The sequence below is a fragment of the Marasmius oreades genome, chromosome 3 (assembly GCF_018924745.1).
Source record: "Marasmius oreades isolate 03SP1 chromosome 3, whole genome shotgun sequence".
Classification (NCBI taxonomy): Eukaryota; Fungi; Basidiomycota; class Agaricomycetes; order Agaricales; family Marasmiaceae; genus Marasmius; species Marasmius oreades.
Window position 1 is genome coordinate 3038161 of NC_057325.1, and position 17941 is coordinate 3056101.

At 48.1% G+C, this 17941-nt stretch overlaps 5 protein-coding genes across 8 annotated transcripts; 2 read left to right on the forward strand and 3 right to left on the reverse strand.

Annotated features, from left to right (window-relative positions):
- Positions 1-7048: 7048 nt before the first annotated feature.
- Positions 7049-9221, forward strand: E1B28_006329 (uncharacterized protein). Of its 2 annotated transcripts, XM_043150979.1 has the most exons (8): positions 7049-7109; positions 7187-7715; positions 7772-7825; positions 7893-8001; positions 8056-8331; positions 8384-8653; positions 8729-8834; positions 8894-9221. In XM_043150979.1, exons 3-7 carry the CDS (start codon positions 7791-7793, stop codon positions 8768-8770), a joined length of 732 nt encoding a protein of 243 aa, XP_043012070.1. In that variant the 5' UTR covers positions 7049-7109; positions 7187-7715; positions 7772-7790; the 3' UTR covers positions 8771-8834; positions 8894-9221. The 2 variants fall into 2 exon arrangements, with proteins under 2 accessions (XP_043012070.1, XP_043012069.1); XM_043150978.1 differs by having other exon boundaries at positions 8384-8834.
- A 145-nt stretch (positions 9222-9366) lies between these two features.
- On the forward strand, positions 9367-12292 carry E1B28_006330 (uncharacterized protein; the record flags this gene model as incomplete). Its single annotated transcript, XM_043150980.1, has 3 exons — positions 9367-9808; positions 9859-9958; positions 10007-12292. Exons 1-3 carry the CDS (start codon positions 9474-9476, stop codon positions 12290-12292), a joined length of 2721 nt encoding a protein of 906 aa, XP_043012071.1. The 5' UTR covers positions 9367-9473.
- A 104-nt stretch (positions 12293-12396) lies between these two features.
- E1B28_006331 (uncharacterized protein) lies at positions 12397-13477 on the reverse strand. Its single transcript, XM_043150981.1, has 5 exons — positions 13328-13477; positions 13223-13269; positions 13031-13153; positions 12737-12961; positions 12397-12665 (listed from the first exon to the last, which is right to left on the reverse strand). Exons 1-5 carry the CDS (start codon positions 13361-13363, stop codon positions 12461-12463), a joined length of 636 nt encoding a protein of 211 aa, XP_043012072.1. The 5' UTR covers positions 13364-13477; the 3' UTR covers positions 12397-12460.
- Positions 13478-13507: 30 nt separating this feature from the next.
- On the reverse strand, positions 13508-15739 carry E1B28_006332 (uncharacterized protein). Of its 3 annotated transcripts, XM_043150983.1 has the most exons (6): positions 15370-15686; positions 15200-15304; positions 14525-15140; positions 14400-14430; positions 14160-14336; positions 13652-14049 (listed from the first exon to the last, which is right to left on the reverse strand). In XM_043150983.1, exons 1-5 carry the CDS (start codon positions 15603-15605, stop codon positions 14254-14256), a joined length of 1071 nt encoding a protein of 356 aa, XP_043012074.1. In that variant the 5' UTR covers positions 15606-15686; the 3' UTR covers positions 13652-14049; positions 14160-14253. The 3 variants fall into 3 exon arrangements, with proteins under 3 accessions (XP_043012073.1, XP_043012075.1, XP_043012074.1); XM_043150982.1 differs by lacking the exon at positions 14400-14430 and having other exon boundaries at positions 13508-14049; positions 15370-15739; XM_043150984.1 differs by lacking the exon at positions 14400-14430 and having other exon boundaries at positions 13508-14049; positions 15200-15739.
- Positions 15740-15888: 149 nt separating this feature from the next.
- E1B28_006333 (uncharacterized protein) lies at positions 15889-17291 on the reverse strand (the record flags this gene model as incomplete). Its single annotated transcript, XM_043150985.1, has 12 exons — positions 15889-15995; positions 16047-16070; positions 16127-16195; positions 16296-16382; positions 16436-16528; positions 16579-16648; positions 16701-16799; positions 16851-16920; positions 16975-17024; positions 17081-17087; positions 17139-17167; positions 17226-17291. 12 exons carry the CDS (start codon positions 17289-17291, stop codon positions 15889-15891), a joined length of 771 nt encoding a protein of 256 aa, XP_043012076.1.
- Between the last annotated feature and the right edge of the window lie 650 nt (positions 17292-17941).

Here is a 17941-nt window from a genome sequence, read left to right on the forward strand (position 1 = left end):
CTAGGGACTGCTACATGTGCAGAATCTTGTCTACGGAGCTTTTCCGTATTCGAATCATATGTTTTGGACCAATCTGGACCGTTCTTCATTCTTGTTTCAGCATGTAGAATGGACCTACATAGGCGTACCATATGGTATTTCCTGCCTACGGACCTTATCCTGCATTTCGACGTTATCAAATCATATGGACTTTGTGTGTCCAAGTAGTTCCAGCATATGGATCCAGAGTTCCGAATCGCCATAGCACATGAACAGTGTGGACTCCAAGATCCGTTGTTCATTCCTGCCTGGTTCCTAGGTACTCTATCTGTGATCTGGGATCTGTATCATGTCTTTTTGTCTTTTCCTCAGATCGGGACTCGATCTACGGTCATATCAAATTTCTCCTAGTCTGTGTGGTCCAATGTCCGATTTCTTGTCAACTAAATCCCCCGTAGAAGTAGGTACTCCTAGTATGAAGGTCTTTTGACTTTGTTAAGTTCTGCTACGAACGGTTCTGTGAAGACTACAAGTCTTCTAATAGTACAATCCCTTGATATGCCAGTGCATAGTAGAATGTAGAGAGTAGAACTCGGTGAATTACCGCTTAAGTCCTCTGCTCATAGTGTTCTACAGGTTTCGAACGGTCATACAGTTTTCTGACACAATCTACGGCTCTCTCTAACTGGTCTAGCTGCGCCGACGGCACATCCTACTAGCGGCACTAGCTTTAACTAGCAATTCGGGCTCACTCTAGTTCTTAATACGATAAATATCGCTCCGTAGCACTGTTTAAAGTGCAAAAAGAACCTTGTAGCATAGTCAACTAAGTCGCATTATCGCTGTATATGTGAAAAGGACTTCAGTTAGACAGTAGAGTCCGTAAAAAAAATGTGTTACTTACAATTTGCGAGCGTTCTCAGCTTTGTCCAATATCTTGTTGCGGTTTCTTGTGTGAAGGGGCCGAAGTCAACAAAAAAATCGCAATTTTATAGTAGAGCCACGCACCGAATATAGCTCTGTCGTGCCCATTCTTTCTGACATTCTTTTGCCTTTTTCTTCTCTTTCTCTGATCGTTCTGTGCGAAGCCTTGGAGGAATGTATTTAGAGAGGTAGAGTCTGACCCTAAGTTTGTCAACTAAACCTTACTTTGCCATTCTTTCTCTAGCTTTCACTCTGAGGATCTCTCGATTTCTGTTTAACAAAGTGAATTAATCAAATAGATAAAGGTGAATAAAAACAATAAATTTCAGAATTGAGATACGTACGCGTGCAGATATGCCTTTCTCACAAGGATACAGCTGTGCTTCCGTTCAGCAATTTCGTGAGGTGTAGAGATTTTTTTCTTGCGGGGCATAGTTTACTGAGTGTCCGAAGGCTGTTTGAAGTGCTACAAATATGAGAGGGAGAAAGTACGGGTTGGGTTGGGCACAATTTGACTCAAGGTAACGCACCAATGATTAGGTGACTTTAACATGTGCTAATTTCGAGTTCGCACAGTTAAACTCAATGGCCCAACCACAGACTCAGTGCCAATATCAACAAAATTCAGAGCCGTACCACACATTGATTATTGATAGGCTTCAAGGTTTTTCAAAATGAATTGAGAGGTAATAGAAAGTATGTTTGCAAATTCATTTATATATTCTATTGTACAAAGCCTCTATCTATAAGTTCATCCAAGGTAGAAAACCGATTCACACCAGCCAACCCAGCCTTTGCTTTGACTCCAGCTTCATGTTCATCGTACGCTGCACGATTGTGAGCCTTCAACTCTCCAATGCTCTGTCCCCCATACTTCACCCAATGAAACAGCGAGCCGGCACTGTACTGGGTGTAGGACGTTCGCGTCTCCTCTGGACCAACCGGAAGATTGCTGTGAACGAGAGTTGCAGAGGGGAGAAGGATTGTTGAGCCAGGCAGAAACTTGACAATGAGTTTCAAATCCCATAAAACAAGGTGGCCTCCCTTGCAAGGGTCAAAGTTCCCCATCGAGGTTATAGCGCACCAGCCATGTGGGAGATTTTGAACGTCGTGATGCTTGTATGTGCAAGTCCGCGGCCCAAAGTTGACCGTTGCGCAGGCAAAAACGCTATTGGGGAAGTTCCAGCGAGCAGCCTTGGTACGTGGGTGATGTTCAATGAAGTCCTTGGTTTCTTTATACAGGGCGAAGTTCTTTGGTGACCAGCGAGCGAAAGAAGCTGTAGACCGAAACACGTTAGGCTCCAAGTGCCTCCAAGGGCAGCAAGGCGTACACACCGCTCTGGTAGCTCGAGATGCGGACTGCTACCTTTTCTCTTAGCAGCTTCTTCATCATATCTCCATACTTGTGGTTCGACAGCTCCATGGGGACTGGCTGGCCCATTCCATACGCTATGCCACAAGCTTGTGCAGGATAGTCGCCTCGAAATTGCGAGGCGTCTGAGCGGGTAAAAACCTGGCAGTTGGCGAGTATCAAGCTATGGAAAGTTTGACAATCTTGAAGGAACGTTGGGTCATCCAGAGAGCCGACGAGAGTGACGATTATGCGGCCTTGGCAGTCAATAATAGGTACGTGGGCTCTAAGGGCGAAAGTTGAGAACAGAAGGCGGAGATGGAGGGCAATGGCGCTTACTTTCCGTCCCAACTGACCAGTTGAAACCCCCGCCTCCTCAATTCTTCCAACTTGTATGCTCTCTTTGCACCATCCACCTCCGCAGTAGATATGCTCCTCCCTGTAAATCCGTCTCCCTTTGAAGGGAGATTCCACGCCTCAAATTGAAGCTTTATCGGATCGGCGAAGGGTTGGGGATAGTCCGATGCCCACTGCAGGGAGTCGTTAAGCTTGAGGCGTTTGCGAGCGCGCTTTGCGTTGGTATGGCTCTGCTTTCGCCCCTCGGGCTCTTCGACCGGCTTGCGCTTGAGACCTGCGTTCGATAATTCGGGTTCTAGGGGGGAAGCTCATCCATGGCATCGTGCACATCTCCACCAAGCTGCTTCCCACTCGCATCCTGCAGCATCTCCTCCTCCCTCTTGGAAGCAGCCGCCAATAGTGGGCATATGTCGAGGTCTTCAATGACAATGGGTGAGAATTCCTTGCCGCCTCGTAGCTGAGGAGTGGCTAATAAGTTGATGGAATTCAAATGCGAAGCAGGGTACTCACCGTTCGTTTCCAGCCGCTGCTTGGGATGCTAGACATTCTGTTGAAGATAAGGTAAGTAATGGCAGTGAAGAATTGCAAAGATATAAGATATAAAGTTAAAGAGTCACCGCCTCATCTATAGTCTTCGGGATCCAAGTATTGAATCCTGCCTAACTAACGTAGCACAGCCAGCGAAGGGATCCAAGTATTGAATCCTCAAACACCAGCCTATCACTAAGTGAGGAGAGGAGAGAAGATGGGGCATAAAAATTAGGGGGACGGCTCACCTTTGATTTTGAGGATGTGGATGTGATGAAGAGGTTGAGGAAGTACTAGTGGATGTGTTGTAGACAAAAGACACGACGCCAGCATGTGACTAACGCGTCTCATTTCCTACTCTTTTCCAATGCATCGGCGCCGTGAAAACGCAACTTCTGGGAATAGCTCTGGCGTGAGGGGCTTCACCTCTTTAAGCCCTCTGGATGACCTTCTTGGCAGGACTAAAAACAAAATCCTCAACCTCAAGCAGATGAAGAAAGCGGCAAAGGCGGAAGAATCGCGCAGACTGCTTAGGAGGCGAGTTGCTTCAAAAAAGGACAACGAGGATAGCAATGAATGGATCGACATCCACAGTCCAACTTGCGATGCCTTTTCTTCAACCGTAATCAACGACTTGGAAAGCGTATACCGAGGGGTGGATGTAGTCAACATCAGCCACGCAGGAGGAGAGTTGGAAGCATTAGAGCGGGCTGCAGAAGAGGAACTTCAAAGGTACGTATAATTTTCTGTTGCCGATATATTTTTCTTTAATCTATCTAGTGGCTGGAGACATCGCAGGAGAAAAGATATCCGGACACGAAGAGATCGAGTGCAGATGCGCGTTGACCTCTTTCAAGCACAAATGCCAGCTGCAGTTCGAGCGTATATGGAGTGGGCTGCGAAGGATGGAGGAAATTGGGCCGATGTCAGTCCAACCTGCTCGGAAGCTACAGATGGAGATCAAATCAGACGGAGAACTGTTCGAGTAGTCGACATGTTCCGTATGTGCTACATTTGACTTTCGGCCTTACACAGTGACAACTAATACTCTACAGATACATATACATGCGAGTTTTGTATCGAAGCTGAAGACGCAAATGTACTGGCCTCATTTGTCCGCCAAGGCCTTCTCCCATGTGCACCCTCTCAACCCTCTGTTGCGGTCACAATCCGCACCGTGGAGGCATATCGAACGCTGTTCATGCGAAGCCCCCACCTTAACATCCAGCCCTTCGTGAAAGCTCTCTGCGATATTCACGGCGTACCATTTCGTTCATATCTCTCCCAGCAGTTTTCAATCTGCTTCGACCTCTTTTTCTCAATCCTAGCCGACGTCCGCATCTTCGTAGACCAAAAGCTAGGAAGGTGCTCTGAATGGCGGCTAAAGAACGCTTGTCCATGCTGCACGTATCAACTACAAGACGAGAAAGAGCTCAAGTACTCGGTGCTCTTTACGATGGATGGAAACGACTCACTCAAACGCATAGCGCAACGTGAAACAGGTGAGCAAGGCCAGCTGGGGGCTTCAAAAGAGAGACTCGATAGCCGAGAAGGAGGAGGGGGCTATTTTCTTTCACGGGACGAAGTGGATGTGTGGTCAAAGGGAGCGTTGGAAGAAACCTTGGCTGCCAGCAATGAGGGTGCCGAAGCCGATGGATCAAACCCATGTGCTGAAAGGTGGAAGAATATGAGGCACGAGACAGTGGCAAGAATGTGGGGGATTTTCGATGAGACAGGGGTATTCCTTTCACTTTGTAGGCATGGATTTGTTCTCTTGGCCTGTAATATGGTCAGGAGCGGCGAACTGTGAGTCTCCTAAGTCTCGTCAAGTTAACGCATGCTTGCTAACTCATTGGCAGCGCAAAATATCCCCTCGCTATAGTCAACCGACTTCTTGATGTCCTTGGAAAGAATCTCGGCGGTGCTTATGACATTGGCTGCAAGTTTCAGTCGACTCTCAGCAAGAGTACCATAGGAGAGAAAGCGGGTCGCCTTGGATTCAAAACCCTCGTTGGACTGTTCCATGGCCATGCACATAACCGTCGCTGTCAGCTCAAGAATCTTCTGACGTACGTGAAAGGGGTTGGCTTGGAAGACCTGGAGGGTTGCGAGCGTTTCTTTTCCAGGTCAAATGCGCTCGCAACTGCGGTTAGGCATGCAAGCGTATTCCACCGACGTCAGGCGATTTCAGAGTTCTGTCGATATATCGATGCATTCGACACCCTTCAAAACCTGTCCAACTTCCTCTGCAACAACTATTATCAAGCTCTCAACATTCTGGAAGGTGAATCGGCCTGGATCAGCTCCATGAGGAGCTTTGTTGGCAAACAGGAAGCTGACATCGGGGAGCTGAGGATGTTGTGCGAGGGTTGGAGAAAGGAAGAGCAGGACTACCTAGAGGGATTGGCCAAAACGCCGGAAGTCGAGACTCTGCAGATGGAGTATCTGAAGGCCCTGCGTCGGTTTGTCAAGGCGCGGTAAGTTTCCCCTCCATCATAGCGTAGACTTTCCTCATATGCAATTTATCTTAGGGATGACCTCAATCTCGCCAGGGATGTATTTGTGAATGAAACGCCCGATACGATTCTGAACTACGGTACAAATACAGCTGGCACCAACGCAAGAGAAGCTCAGCGTCGACATCTTCAAGAACTCCATCGGTTAGCCTTAGAAGAACTTCAAGCGTTGGAGAAACGCCTAGGAATCCGGGAGCGTTGGGTGCCCGATTCAGATGAGTGGAAAGAAGCTGAGAGATTGGTTGACAATATAGAGTACCAACAGGCGTTGGATCGGTTGGAAGGCCTCATTGTATCGAGGCTTTTTGAGCTAAAGGGAATGAATAAGGCTGGCCAAGGTGCATATGACATCCACTTACAGTTCTACTGCCTATCAATTCCTGGGTTTACAGGCTACAAACTTCGTCAACACGTCGGCAAGGCCCTCAAATCACGCTCGCAGGCAATCCAGAACGCCGTAGACCGCTATAACAGAGCTGCAATCAAGAAAGGCCGGCTGGAACTCGACTTCCAGACTGTCGTCGACTACACCTTTCTTGCAGAGTTCGACCTACTTCGTGAGGGCAGGAAGGATATTCGAGATGAGACATGGGCTGCCCCCGCAGCGCGCAACCTTATGGATCAGCATTACAAGATTGAACGTGCACGAGAAGAGAAGGAGCGCCTTGATATTGAAATACGACGACTCATGACGTGGATGCAAGACGAGGAGGCCTACCTGTTAGCCAAGGAACGGGAGGAAACAGATCAAGCCCTTGCGTACCAGATCCAGTGCTACCAAGCCCAGTGTACTCGATTTAACCACATCCACTTCAAGAAGATCTCGAAGATTTTGAAGCAGGACAGCTGCACAGCAACATTTGTAGCTGGAGTGGGGACTTTGAGCCCGTGGAGACAAGACACTAAGATGGCAGAGGGAAATGACCAGGAAGACGAGGAGGAATGCATCGAGGAAGACGTTAGGGCAGAGGAAGAGGTGGCCGAAACTTACGACGATCTTGTACTCATAGAGGGATTGGCTGCGCTGGGCAGCTAGAGGACTCGCGTTTATCATCCTATGTAGTATACACAAGCTTTTTTTTGGGATTTTTTGACTTATATTTGAGGGAGATACGAGCTCGCTGTCAGAGACAGCGACGGCGAGTCGTTTTGATGCATCGGGAACGTCGAACACGTTGACGACGGCTAGGTGACGTATTGTCCAGTCCCGCCCTCTCAAAATTAACGGATGGAGGCGTTAAAAAATTATTTATTAACAAAAATTAACCCCGCCAGGGGAGAGCCCTCCTGTCATATCTAATTAGGGGGGGTATTACTTGAAATGGTCGGTCTTATTTGACCCGATAAGTGGGACTGACAGGTGGTACCACACGAGGCCTCTGGCGGCCTTGACCTTTTGTTCTTCCGGCGTTGTCGGTTTCGTGTGTAGCTTTTGTGTGGAGATTTCCGTCGTCGTATGTTGTTGTTTCCGTGTGGCCACCCTTTATCTCTTCACACCGAGGTGCTAACCTTGGTCACCTTGATAATGAAGGATGCTTTCGCGGCTTAGTTTAAAGTCCGCCGTCCTCACCACACAACACTTGCCTGTGCCCCCTTCAACTATCGACGAGAAGGTTCCACCGTGTCCGCGTACTCCTGGACATATCGATTTCAGGTTGAATCTACATGGTACATGGTCAATCATGAAACAAGTCGATTTCCTACTGGCGACAACCTCAGTATAAACTATCGAATGCGTTTCCAGACGTTCTCTGCTAAGGTCCACATCCCACTGAATTGAAATCATCCAGTTTTCTTTCTCCCCCTCAAAAGATCCGAAAAGAATAATCAAAGAATCGACAACAGCGTTGACATTCCCCTTCATGAACCTGGCCCTTGATCTACCTTGTCAGCACCATCACCGCTCTACTATGACACAGATTCTTACAGGCAATCGGACGACGGCCGCGTGGAAGACGACTATGAACTTTCCGGCCTCAGGAAAAGAGAGCATTCTATATGTCATGGATTGACCATACATGGTCCAGGTGCATTGTGGATCTTGCGCTCTCTAACAGAAGGTACAGGAACACCCCTTGACTTTCAACTTGTTCTGACATGAATCAATTCAACTCAGACAGTGAGCAGACCGGTCAATGATGAGGAACCAACCTGAACCACGCAGGGCAAGGTACGTGAAAATCCATGGCGAATAGAACATTCTTCGCGGGTTTCAGTGGATGACTTTGGTATAAAAGCTGGAAGGATCGTACTATGTTTTCCTCAGTTCTTTCTAGAAGGAACAGCTCGTGGTGCAGAAATACCAACGCCAAACCATTTTTTTCGAAAATGTTCAAAGCTCTTTCGGTATGACCCCCAGGACTTCACCAAGGAGGGACGCTGATATCTTTTTTGTTGTAGGTTTTGTCCTTGGTGGTTGCTGGAGTTGTTAATGCTGGGCTCGTCCCACGGCCCTTGGCCTACAGCGTAGCACCCATAGCGGACATCGCTAGCATTCAGAGTTCCAATGCCGATTCTAGGATGTTCTATCAGAAATCGGATGGTTCCATTTGGCAAATCTGTGTTTCTGGCCACTGGGTGAACGGACGCACCACTTGCGACAGTCAGATCGTTCCCAGGACAGAGGCACTTCTCAACACTCCTCTCACTGCAGTCGCTTCACCCGATTTGACTGAAGTATGTAATTCAACCTCCTTAGATGACTTCAGCTTATGTTCCTCCCCGTTAGTGGCACTTGTTCTTCCTCTCCCCAACCAATACCCTTAGTGAATATATCTTTCAACAATCTGCCATCTCGACAACGAACCCCAGCGGTATTCGTGGTGGTACCAGCTGCACCGACTGCATCACCCCCGAGCAATTTGTAGTTCTCAGTACTCGTAACAGGGCCTTGTCGGCTATGTACCAAATCGACAATGATGAACCCAAGCTCAGGGTTTGGTTTGTCAGCGCCGGACAACCCAATACGGTGATGGAGGCAGGGAAACAGGGAAATCAGGTCTGGCAGCTTATCGGAATGCCCAACGCAGTGCTGACCTGATACGCAAACTTATATCTTCATAACTGTAATCAGCGCTGGACAAACGTTTCCTTACCTGATCTTGGAGTGCATTGAACACTGAGAGTAGTTGGGCCACGACTTAATGTACTTCGTTTGTGTTTGTGGGCGCCTGATCGAGGTATGCTAATCGTTCTGTAAGGCTCCAAATGAATTTCTGCAATGGTTTCATTACGGCAGGTTGATATGTCTTTCCGGCTTGGAAAGTGATGTACAACTTGCTGGTCATTGCGGCACCTTCACGGTGGAATTGTCATCCTCTGCCTTTGGCATCTGCCAGCTCATTTCCCTCAATTCCAACATGTTGATCCGTTCAAGATCGTTGGGGTTCGTAGGCGGCAGCCGTCACCAAGGCTTTGTGGCGATAGAGATAGCTTGAGTAGTGTGATTATAAGTAAAAAGTAAAAGGGACTGTGGACTTCACACGGCGGTTGAATAACTATGCACCAGTCAGTAGTTTTACTGCAAGATATGCATTGGGTTACATATATAAACTCTTTGAACCTGCATCTGTGAAAATCAAGCATTTGTCGCCCACTCTCAAGTTTTCTGGGAACGTCAGGTTTAAGGGAACAGAATGCGGTCACACCCCAAGCCAAGGATCTTACATAAGTGAAGCCACTGGGTGTGCTCGGTCCGGCTATGCCGTTGGAGTTTTCGACAATTTCGATGGTTCCACATTTTCTTCCTTTCCTTTAATTATTCATACCGCGGCCAACAACATTCAATACATCGCGGTTGTTCTTCAACTTCAAGTACGATGCCTGCGGTACCCTCAACCTCTCCGGCTACCGGGAACCCGACTACTTCATCCTACATTCACACCCTAGACTGTAATTTTGTCGACAACGCTGGTCGTACGTTATTGCTGAGAGGTGTCAATCTTTCTGGGTCCTCGAAAGCTCCTGTCGACAGACCATCTTACCTCCTAGAAGACTTCTGGGAAACGGCACAAGACGGTAGAGAGAGCTTTATTGGGAGGCCTCTGAACTTGGAAGATGGATCGGCTGACGTGCATCTCGCCCGTCTCAGTGGCTGGGGTTTCAACATGCTTCGTTTCCCCATTACATGGGAAGCTTTAGAACATGAAGGGCCGTGAGTTGTCACCAGTCTCACTCTGAATAACCAATTTACGACGTGGCTAGCGGGAAATACGATTATGAATTCATGGACTACACGATACGTGTTTTGCGGAAATGTAGAGAGTATGGTTTCAAGGTGTTTTTGGATCCCCATCAGGACACAGTGCGCTTTCCATTATGATTTGATTTCAATCAACTAATTCTCTCCCAGTGGTCACGATTTTCTGGGGGTTCCGGTGCACCTTACTGGACACTTGTTGCTTGTGGAATCGAACCTCGACATTCGACAGCTACCCAGGCAGCCATAATCCATTGTGAATATCCCCTCGCACACGAACCCGAGCCTGCAAAGCTGCCAGCTATGATCTGGTCAACGAACTACGGCCGACTTCTCTCTCAAACGATGTTCACCTTATTTTTCGCTGGCAAAGACTTTGCTCCTAAATGCATTCTTGATGGTAAAAACATTCAAGACTACCTCCAGGACCACTACATCGAGGCGATGGGCCAGCTGGCGGATCGTATCAAGGTTACCGCCAGTGATCTTTTGGACGATTGCGTCATAGGGTGGGATAGTATGAACGAACCGTTTGAAGGCTTGTGTGGTTGGGACGATCTCAATGTGAACCCCACTTCACAAGGTTCCACATTGCGCAAGGGTACTCACCCCACTCCAGCCGAATCTTTCCGTTTAGGTATGGGTCAGGTGCAAACAGTCGAAAACTGGACATTCGGGATGTTTGGTCCCTCCCGCAACGGTTCGGTCACAATTGACCCGAAAGGTTTCAAAATATGGGCTGATCCTGGAATTGAACCCCAGGATGGTGCTCACCCGAAATGGGGCTGGCGGCGAAGTACAGAATGGGAGTTGGGTAAGTGCATATGGGCACAACACGGTGTATGGGATATCGAAACCGGTTTCGTCATGCGGCCTGATTATTTCCGATACATTCCTCAAGAGACCTTGAGCGCGGAGAATCCTGAGACCTCGGTGGAATTTGTTGCGGATTACTGGCGGCCCCATTGGCAGCTCTTTTGCGACCGTATACGACGCGCACACCCCGAGTCCATTATGTTCATTCAGCCTCCTGTCTTCGCTCCTCCCCCACCTCTCGATGAATCGTATCTCAAGGGGCGTTGCGTGTATTCCGCCCACTATTATGACGGCCTCACTCTCATTACAAGGCATTGGAATTGGTTCAATGCTGACGCGCTTGGTGTTTTGAGGGGGAAATATTCATCTCCTCTTCAGGCCGTGAAGATTGGGGAAAGCGCTATCCGAAAGTCATTGCAAGAACAACTTGGGATGCTCAAGGCCGACTCCAATATAGTCGGCCCATACCCCACTCTCATTGGTGAAATTGGAACACCATTCGACATGGACGACAAAAGAAGCTACGGCTGGACTGATGGAGGGAAATATGAAGGTGATTACAGCCGTCAAGAGCGTGCCCTTGACGCCAGTTTGAATGGGGCTGATGGTATAAATGGATTGAGTTATACTATCTGGACTTACTGTCCGGATAGTTGTCACGATTGGGGCGATGGGTGGAACATGGAAGACTTGAGCTTATGGAGTGAGGATGATCTGGGCGTCACAGGAGGAGGGGTTTTGAGGGCGCTTTACGCCGATAACAGAAATGACTCCAGCACCACTATGTATCGGGCTAGCGGAGACGATTTAAAGGCATCTTTACACAAAAAGAACGCACCATCCCTCAATCCCAAAGGCAAAGCACCGTCGTCCGTGTCTTTGGCTACTCTCAGCGGCCCAGAGGTCACAGGAATGCTCTCGCGATGGAGAGAAAACCCTTACGATTTTTTAACCGATGGAGCGAGAGCTTTCAGAGCCTTTACTCGCCCTTTCCCCAGGAAGATCGTTGGTTACCCCAAGAACATCCAGTTTGACATTCGAAAAGCGTATTTCAAGGCCGTCATTACTGTGCGGTCAGAAGACAGGCTGAAACCTGGAGGTGTTGACGAAGAGGATCCGTCCACCGAGATCTATGTCCCCCTTGTTCATTTTGCCCATTCAAGACTGCTACCCTCTACATCCTCCCCTACTCGTTCTCAACGAGACCGAAAAGATGAAGGCCCTGTGTGTCCATTGGAAACGGAGACTTCAGCTACAAACGGAATACAGTCACGTAACGCATCGACAATCAATTTTGACAATATAATTTTGGAGTCTTCCACTTCCGAAAACAGCAGCGGAAGCGCAAGTCCCACCGTGGCGACTCCCAGCCTGAGCTGGCACGGACTGATGGAGGACCCTGACCTCCTCGATTTAGACGTGAAGGTCAGCAGCGGTCGTTGGTCTGTACAAGGTCAAACCTTGAAGTGGTGGTATGAAGTTCCCCCTGCTGGTGAACCAGAACGAGAGTATACAATCGAACTACGGCGTGCTGGTGGGACGATAAAGGCACAACAGGAAGAAATGAGGAGTTGGATGGAGCGGTTATGCCCACCAAGCGAGGATGGATGTCATGTGATGTGAGAACAATGGACATCCTGCATCTTCCAGAGTTTCTGGATCACATACATATTAAGTATCTCTCTAAGTATCTCTAGTTCTGCATTGTACATTATAGTCGCAATTGATGTCGTTATATGTTGATACCATTAGTGCCAACTTGGGGTGTTCGATAGATTAGATATATATGGTTCAGGAAGATTTGGAATCTGGTGGGGTATCGATGCGAGTTTCGGAAGATGCTTTCGCATCAGAGGGGGGAGCTTGTGAACCTGTAACCGCAGGTGCTACGAGACTGACGCGTGGTATTTGCAGAGGCGTCTCCTCGAATTCTGCCCAACCTCCTCGCAAGCCGATCTCCACCATGCGTTGTAAAATTCGAGAAAGCTCGTCGTTTCTATTAATTTGAAGGAGGACATAGGAAATGTGAGTGAGCAAATAACAGTGGACATCTCATGGGCCACTCACCGCCGTCTCTCCTCCTCCAATTGCTCTTCCATCTGGGAAACCAAGCCATTAAACTGCGTTGCCACCTCAGCAACTCTATTATCCAGGTCCTCCAGTTTATCATCCACGTTATCACGTCGTTTAGATTGGTTTCTTGAAGAACGCCATGATTCCCCGATAATGAGCACTGCCGCGACCGTGAAAAGAAACCCTTCTGCTAATGCATTTGCCCCGCTTTCTATAGCTCTTTTCCCCAAAAAGGGACGAGATTTGAGCAAATAAAGAGTCCATCGGTGAAGATGAGGCGAGGCGTACCGTTGTTCAGATAATGGTCTAATGTGCTTCGCTGGTTCACCCAAAATGTTTGTACGGAGTTTTACTTCTGTCCGATGCATCCGCTGCGCTAGTCCAACACAGAACGTGCGGAACGTCTCATGCCTGAAATACCAGTTGGGCCGTTGATTAACGCGTAGACCACGACATCAGCTTGGGTTTTTGTAGACGTACTGTTTTGCTTGGTTCTTGATTTGGGAGCTAATGGGTTTTGCTAGAGTCTCTCATTGCCTTTTCGTAAGTCAGCGCGAAAACGGAATAATAGCTCTTGGGACTTACTCGGATTACCAAGGTAGCAATCTTCGCTGTGGCCATTGTTCGTAGGAGCTTTTGTAATTTGGGTATCCGGTGGGATGCAACCAACAGAGAACTGTTCAGTTTTCGAGCATTAACAGAATCGTGCCGGACAGAGGCGTCAGCGGACGCCGGCCAAAATATTAGCACATCAAAGTAACTCTTCGGGTGATCAACATAGTAAGTCAAAAGATAAGATAATGTCGTGTATGTACAACGTTGTTCAGTGGGAAAACGACAGGAATGTTAGACCTGTAACCGGTCCTATATGACGATGACAAGCATAGATAGGTCAGTTACAGGCCTAGGTATTAGTACGTACAAGTCCATCATACAATGAGTGCGAGAATGCAAAAAAGTAAGATTGCGCGGATGCAAGTTCTAGTGGTATCGATGCAAGGGGTGGGCATAAAGAAACGAGCAAGGGAGAACATATGACAGCAAAAGCGACTGAGAACTTACAAAACAATAAACCAAAAAAAGCCAAGGACAATAGATGTCATGTTCTCATCCATGGAATCGGCCACTCACAATACGGGGCCTATTTGTACCTAATCATCATCCCCATCTACTTCTTCATCGTCTTCTTCATCCGAAGAACGTTTTCTTTTCCCTTTCCCCGTTCCCGAAACGAGACTACCGTTCTTTTTCCTTCGTCTGCGTTCCGTTTCGCGGATATTCAGTCGAACGCCGTAGCGTGCTATCAACTACAAGTCATCGGTCAGTGAAGAGAAATGACAAGGAAAATGATCGATTAAATAAGGAATATCGAGGTATAGAAATTTGATCAAGGAAATCCGAGGTAAAGGATACGTACTTTTGTCAGCTCGGTGCTTGCTTGCAACCCAGGAAATTCTTTTGTGGAATAAACTCTAAATGGTCCGCCATAACACTCAGCCTGGACTACCAAATCACTGTGGCCGGCAGCACGCGAGAATATATCGAAGATTCTGTATCGATTGATGAAAAGACCTTCGATTTTCACAGCCAAATCCTACGCAAAGAAGAGGCAGGGCATCATCAGTAAAGATAACGCGACGTGTAAATATTGATGTACGGCGGAGAAGGACTAAGGCAGACGCGAGATCCTGTGTGCAAGGGCGAAGGGACGGAAAGCGCGGTAAGCGTGGGACGAATTGGAGGAATTGTGGTGGGAACGATATAAAAGAGAGATGAACGCACAGAAAACACAAACATCAACCTCTTCTGCCCGTGCCAGTCTACAGGGGTTGGCTGAACAAACTTCGCCCCCACCAACGCGTGTGTCATTTGTGTGCCCTCAACAATCGGTACTCCGTCAACATAGTGTACAATTTGTTGTGGTTGTTGTCCCGTTTGTGGTGAGGTACTTTCCTGATCTTGAGGCTGAGCGGACGGGTCATATTGAGACCGGTGATCGGGACAAGCGGCCGGCGACGAAGGGCAGGTAACATGCGGATAAGGTGGCCTGTTCAAAAGTTGTACAGAGTACGGGAAGATGTGGTTTGTAGGTTGAGCGGAGGTGCTTAGAGCCGAGTTTGTGTTTGGCATGGCGTAAAGTCCGCCGTAATCTGCTGCAAGTTTGTTGATGTAATGCCTGTGGGTGCTATCTCCGAGCCCTGTTTCTTGTTGTGGGGAGTACGCGTTATAAAATGAATCGGGAGAGCGTGAGGGCGAAGGGTTCAGTACGGTTCTCGTTGTGCTCTGTGGGGGAATGGAGCTTGTGCGGCTTGGAGAACGTGAGCTGTTCTCGTAACTTGTTGATTCTGGAACAGGAAACAAATCAACGGTGCAGACAAGACCTAGAACCTGAATGGTCCTGTAAGGAAGCCGAGAAAGCCATGAATTTGGGTAAGTTGACAGTCGACTGTTACTCACTCGTTCGGCAACTCCCTTTCCTCGGAATCAGACTCAGTGACATGAAACAGCCTCAGAGCTACAACTGGAGGCGGGTCTAGAGGACGCCTATCAACTCGTGCATACCTGTGAAAAGTGACAGACAAGTTCTTCATTTGCTGAAATGACTGGATTTCACGGATAGCACACACTTTCTTCCAAGATCGGCCTTCTGGATCTCCACCAGCTCTGCCCTAACCGTGTTCCCAGCAAATTGGCCAGATACGAATGGGATTGGTTGGCCGATGATATACCCCGCGTGAGAGCTAGGTGAATGTTGATGGTTTTGTGGGGTTTTGCGACCCGAATCGGTATTGCCTGTGCTTGCCAGACCAAATGGACCGTACGATTGGGTCGAAAACTGCGAGAGGCGGTGGTGATAATACATTATCCTTGTTCTAGCTGAAATACTTCATGAAGGCATTCTTTGCAAGTTTTCTCTCTGAGCAGTAGAGTGGCTAGAAGGAGAAGAGAAGTCTTCATCTGATCAGGTAGTGTTGCGCCCTCCTGCTGGCTCTGCTTTCCTATTTAGGGTTCTACGTCTACTCTGGGTCGGCAGGGCTGTGACACACGAAATTATATTCAACAACTAGAGGAAACCCGACAAATTGTAAACAACTATTCTGTTAAATCGATTTCAATAAACCCTCCGAGGCCCTTTGGCTCCGCTTTCATGGGCAAAAGGTAAGGGTATAATCAGCCTTCGCGCTGGAAGGGCACGTAAACAACGCCGTAGCATCGTCGAACGCATAGGCGTATGCCGTAGGGCAGTTGCTCTCTGCAGGACACGAATCAGTAAACTGCAAGACGGACTGTGGGAATGGCTTACTGAAATAACTGTAAAATTGAACACCTATGAGACTCGTCAGGTCCTACAGTTTTCCAAGTGATCATATCAATGGTATTTACCGGAGGACGGGCAGGTTTGCGGTGTGTTGTGGCTTCCGGAACAGCAGTTAGCAGAGTCACCTGTCCAGGCTGTAAGTAGAGCTTATACACTCGATGATTTTGTTCTGACCTGGGTTCCCGTCAAGATTCGCGACCTAGATCCGATTAACTAGTTACACTAGCATTTTACAAAAAAACGATGCGAGACCTACACACGCCGATTTGCAGCCAACTGGGAATCCAGTTGAATCGAAAGGTCCCTTAAGGGGAGCAGGGCCTACAGTGTGGTTGTTGGTCGCAGGAGGACGAAGAGAAAACCTGTGCACGTACAGTTGGGACCCAAATCGACGTTGCACTGTGCGACAGGGCAACCCTTGTTGTTTGAGATCCGTGCAGGAAGGTTGTAGCCGTCGACAAGAGACACTGGGTCGTGATTTCAGGTCTTATTCAGAAATGAAAAACGAAAACCTTACGGTCGTAGTTATCTGGAATGTTGGGATCGGCGGACAACGTCCACTCTGCGAGGGTCGCTGGGGGCACACCCTAAAGCAAAATGGTAAATTAAATGATTCACATATCTTCATTCCCAACTTACGGTTCCTGTGCGTGAATCACAGACCAACCCGCCGTTGCAGCCACCGTCAAGACAAGAGTTAGGACCAGGATTCTGAGAAAAGTTACAGTCACGTCGAGCCTGTGTGCCATGATTAGAGTCAGATTTTGACATCAATAAGTAGTTTTATACCCAAATTCGACCTGCTCTCCAATTGTCTGGAACACTGAAAGAGACGCTGGTGAAAGATGCCGCTTGCCAGCTACGAAGAAGAAAGGTAAAACCAAACCTGCGGACAGGGCGAGAGGTTGCTTACCCATTGGCGAAATTTGGAACTGCACTACCGACGTTCAAGTCGGTGAACATCTGATAGAGGATACGTCGTGAACACCGAGGAAAACCAGCTGAATTTCCACACTTACCGCTGGCCTAGTTGAAAGATTTAATTGACCTTTAGGAAGAGAGGCGCATGTTACTTACCAGATGGTGAATGGACACGCATTGAAGACCTGAAAAAATTTGTTCGAGTTGAGCGTGAACTGGCTGAACGATTGTCTCGACACCTACAGTAAATGTGCGCGCAGTAGTAGCGGCTATCGACGCAAGGACAGTTGCAACGGAGAACAGTTTCATGGTCGTCGTGTTGAAGCCATCTCTTGGCTTTCTTTTTATAAGATGATAAATCTGGAGACCACCTATAGCATATTTTTAACATCACACTGAGCGACGAGGACCGGGTGTACCTTGTGGATACGTCTGTGCTGTGAGAGAAATAAGTCGAAATCGATCTGTTTCCGCTTGCTCAGCGAAGACATGGGCTTTGCATGGGAAAAGAACTGGGATTATGCATGTGTAGCTGGAAGTCTATCCGCAACCTCTGATTAATTGAACCAGAAATATGAGTTTGACGATGAAAACCTTTTTAGCGTCGGGACAAAGCTTCCATCGGCATCCTGAATTCTAGCCCAATGCATAAGGTTGAGATTGACCCATGACCAGAACCAGGGGATCTGGAACTCTAACGTATGCATTAACGGCTTTCAGAATCCTCCGGTAGGGAACGAATCGGTTATTCGGACGATTGACAAATGAATTGAGGCAATATTGAGGTGCCTAAGCGTATACTGCCATGAATGATCAAAGTCTCCAAGGTCTTCTGGCAGTGGTAAACCCACCTCCCCTGGCACCCCGCCAGAAATGAGTTTAAACTCATCTAATGGCGCTGATTATTTGACAGTACGGGGTATAAAGTTAACGAGTGCCGGTGATGGTTCGACTTGACT

Excerpts from the sequence above, each read along its gene's own strand:
- E1B28_006329 (XM_043150978.1), top strand. The coding sequence starts at position 7,791 with ATGATGAGGAACCAACCTGAACCACGCAGGGCAAG. Across the intron at positions 7,826-7,892 it reads CCTGAACCACGCAGGGCAAG|CTGGAAGGATCGTACTATGT; the intron begins GTACGTGAAAAT and ends TTGGTATAAAAG. Across the intron at positions 8,002-8,055 it reads AAATGTTCAAAGCTCTTTCG|GTTTTGTCCTTGGTGGTTGC; the intron begins GTATGACCCCCA and ends TTTTTGTTGTAG.
- E1B28_006332 (XM_043150982.1), bottom strand. The coding sequence starts at position 15,605 with ATGTATTATCACCACCGCCTCTCGCAGTTTTCGACCCAATCGTACGGT. Across the intron at positions 15,305-15,369 it reads AAGGCCGATCTTGGAAGAAA|GTATGCACGAGTTGATAGGC; the intron begins GTGTGTGCTATC and ends CACTTTTCACAG. Across the intron at positions 15,141-15,199 it reads GAAAGGGAGTTGCCGAACGA|GACCATTCAGGTTCTAGGTC; the intron begins GTGAGTAACAGT and ends GCTTCCTTACAG.
- E1B28_006331 (XM_043150981.1), bottom strand. The coding sequence starts at position 13,363 with ATGGCCACAGCGAAGATTGCTACCTTGGTAATCCGA. Across the intron at positions 12,962-13,030 it reads AGACCATTATCTGAACAACG|AGCTATAGAAAGCGGGGCAA; the intron begins GTACGCCTCGCC and ends TTTGGGGAAAAG. Across the intron at positions 12,666-12,736 it reads TTGGAGGAGGAGAGACGGCG|AAACGACGAGCTTTCTCGAA; the intron begins GTGAGTGGCCCA and ends TCAAATTAATAG.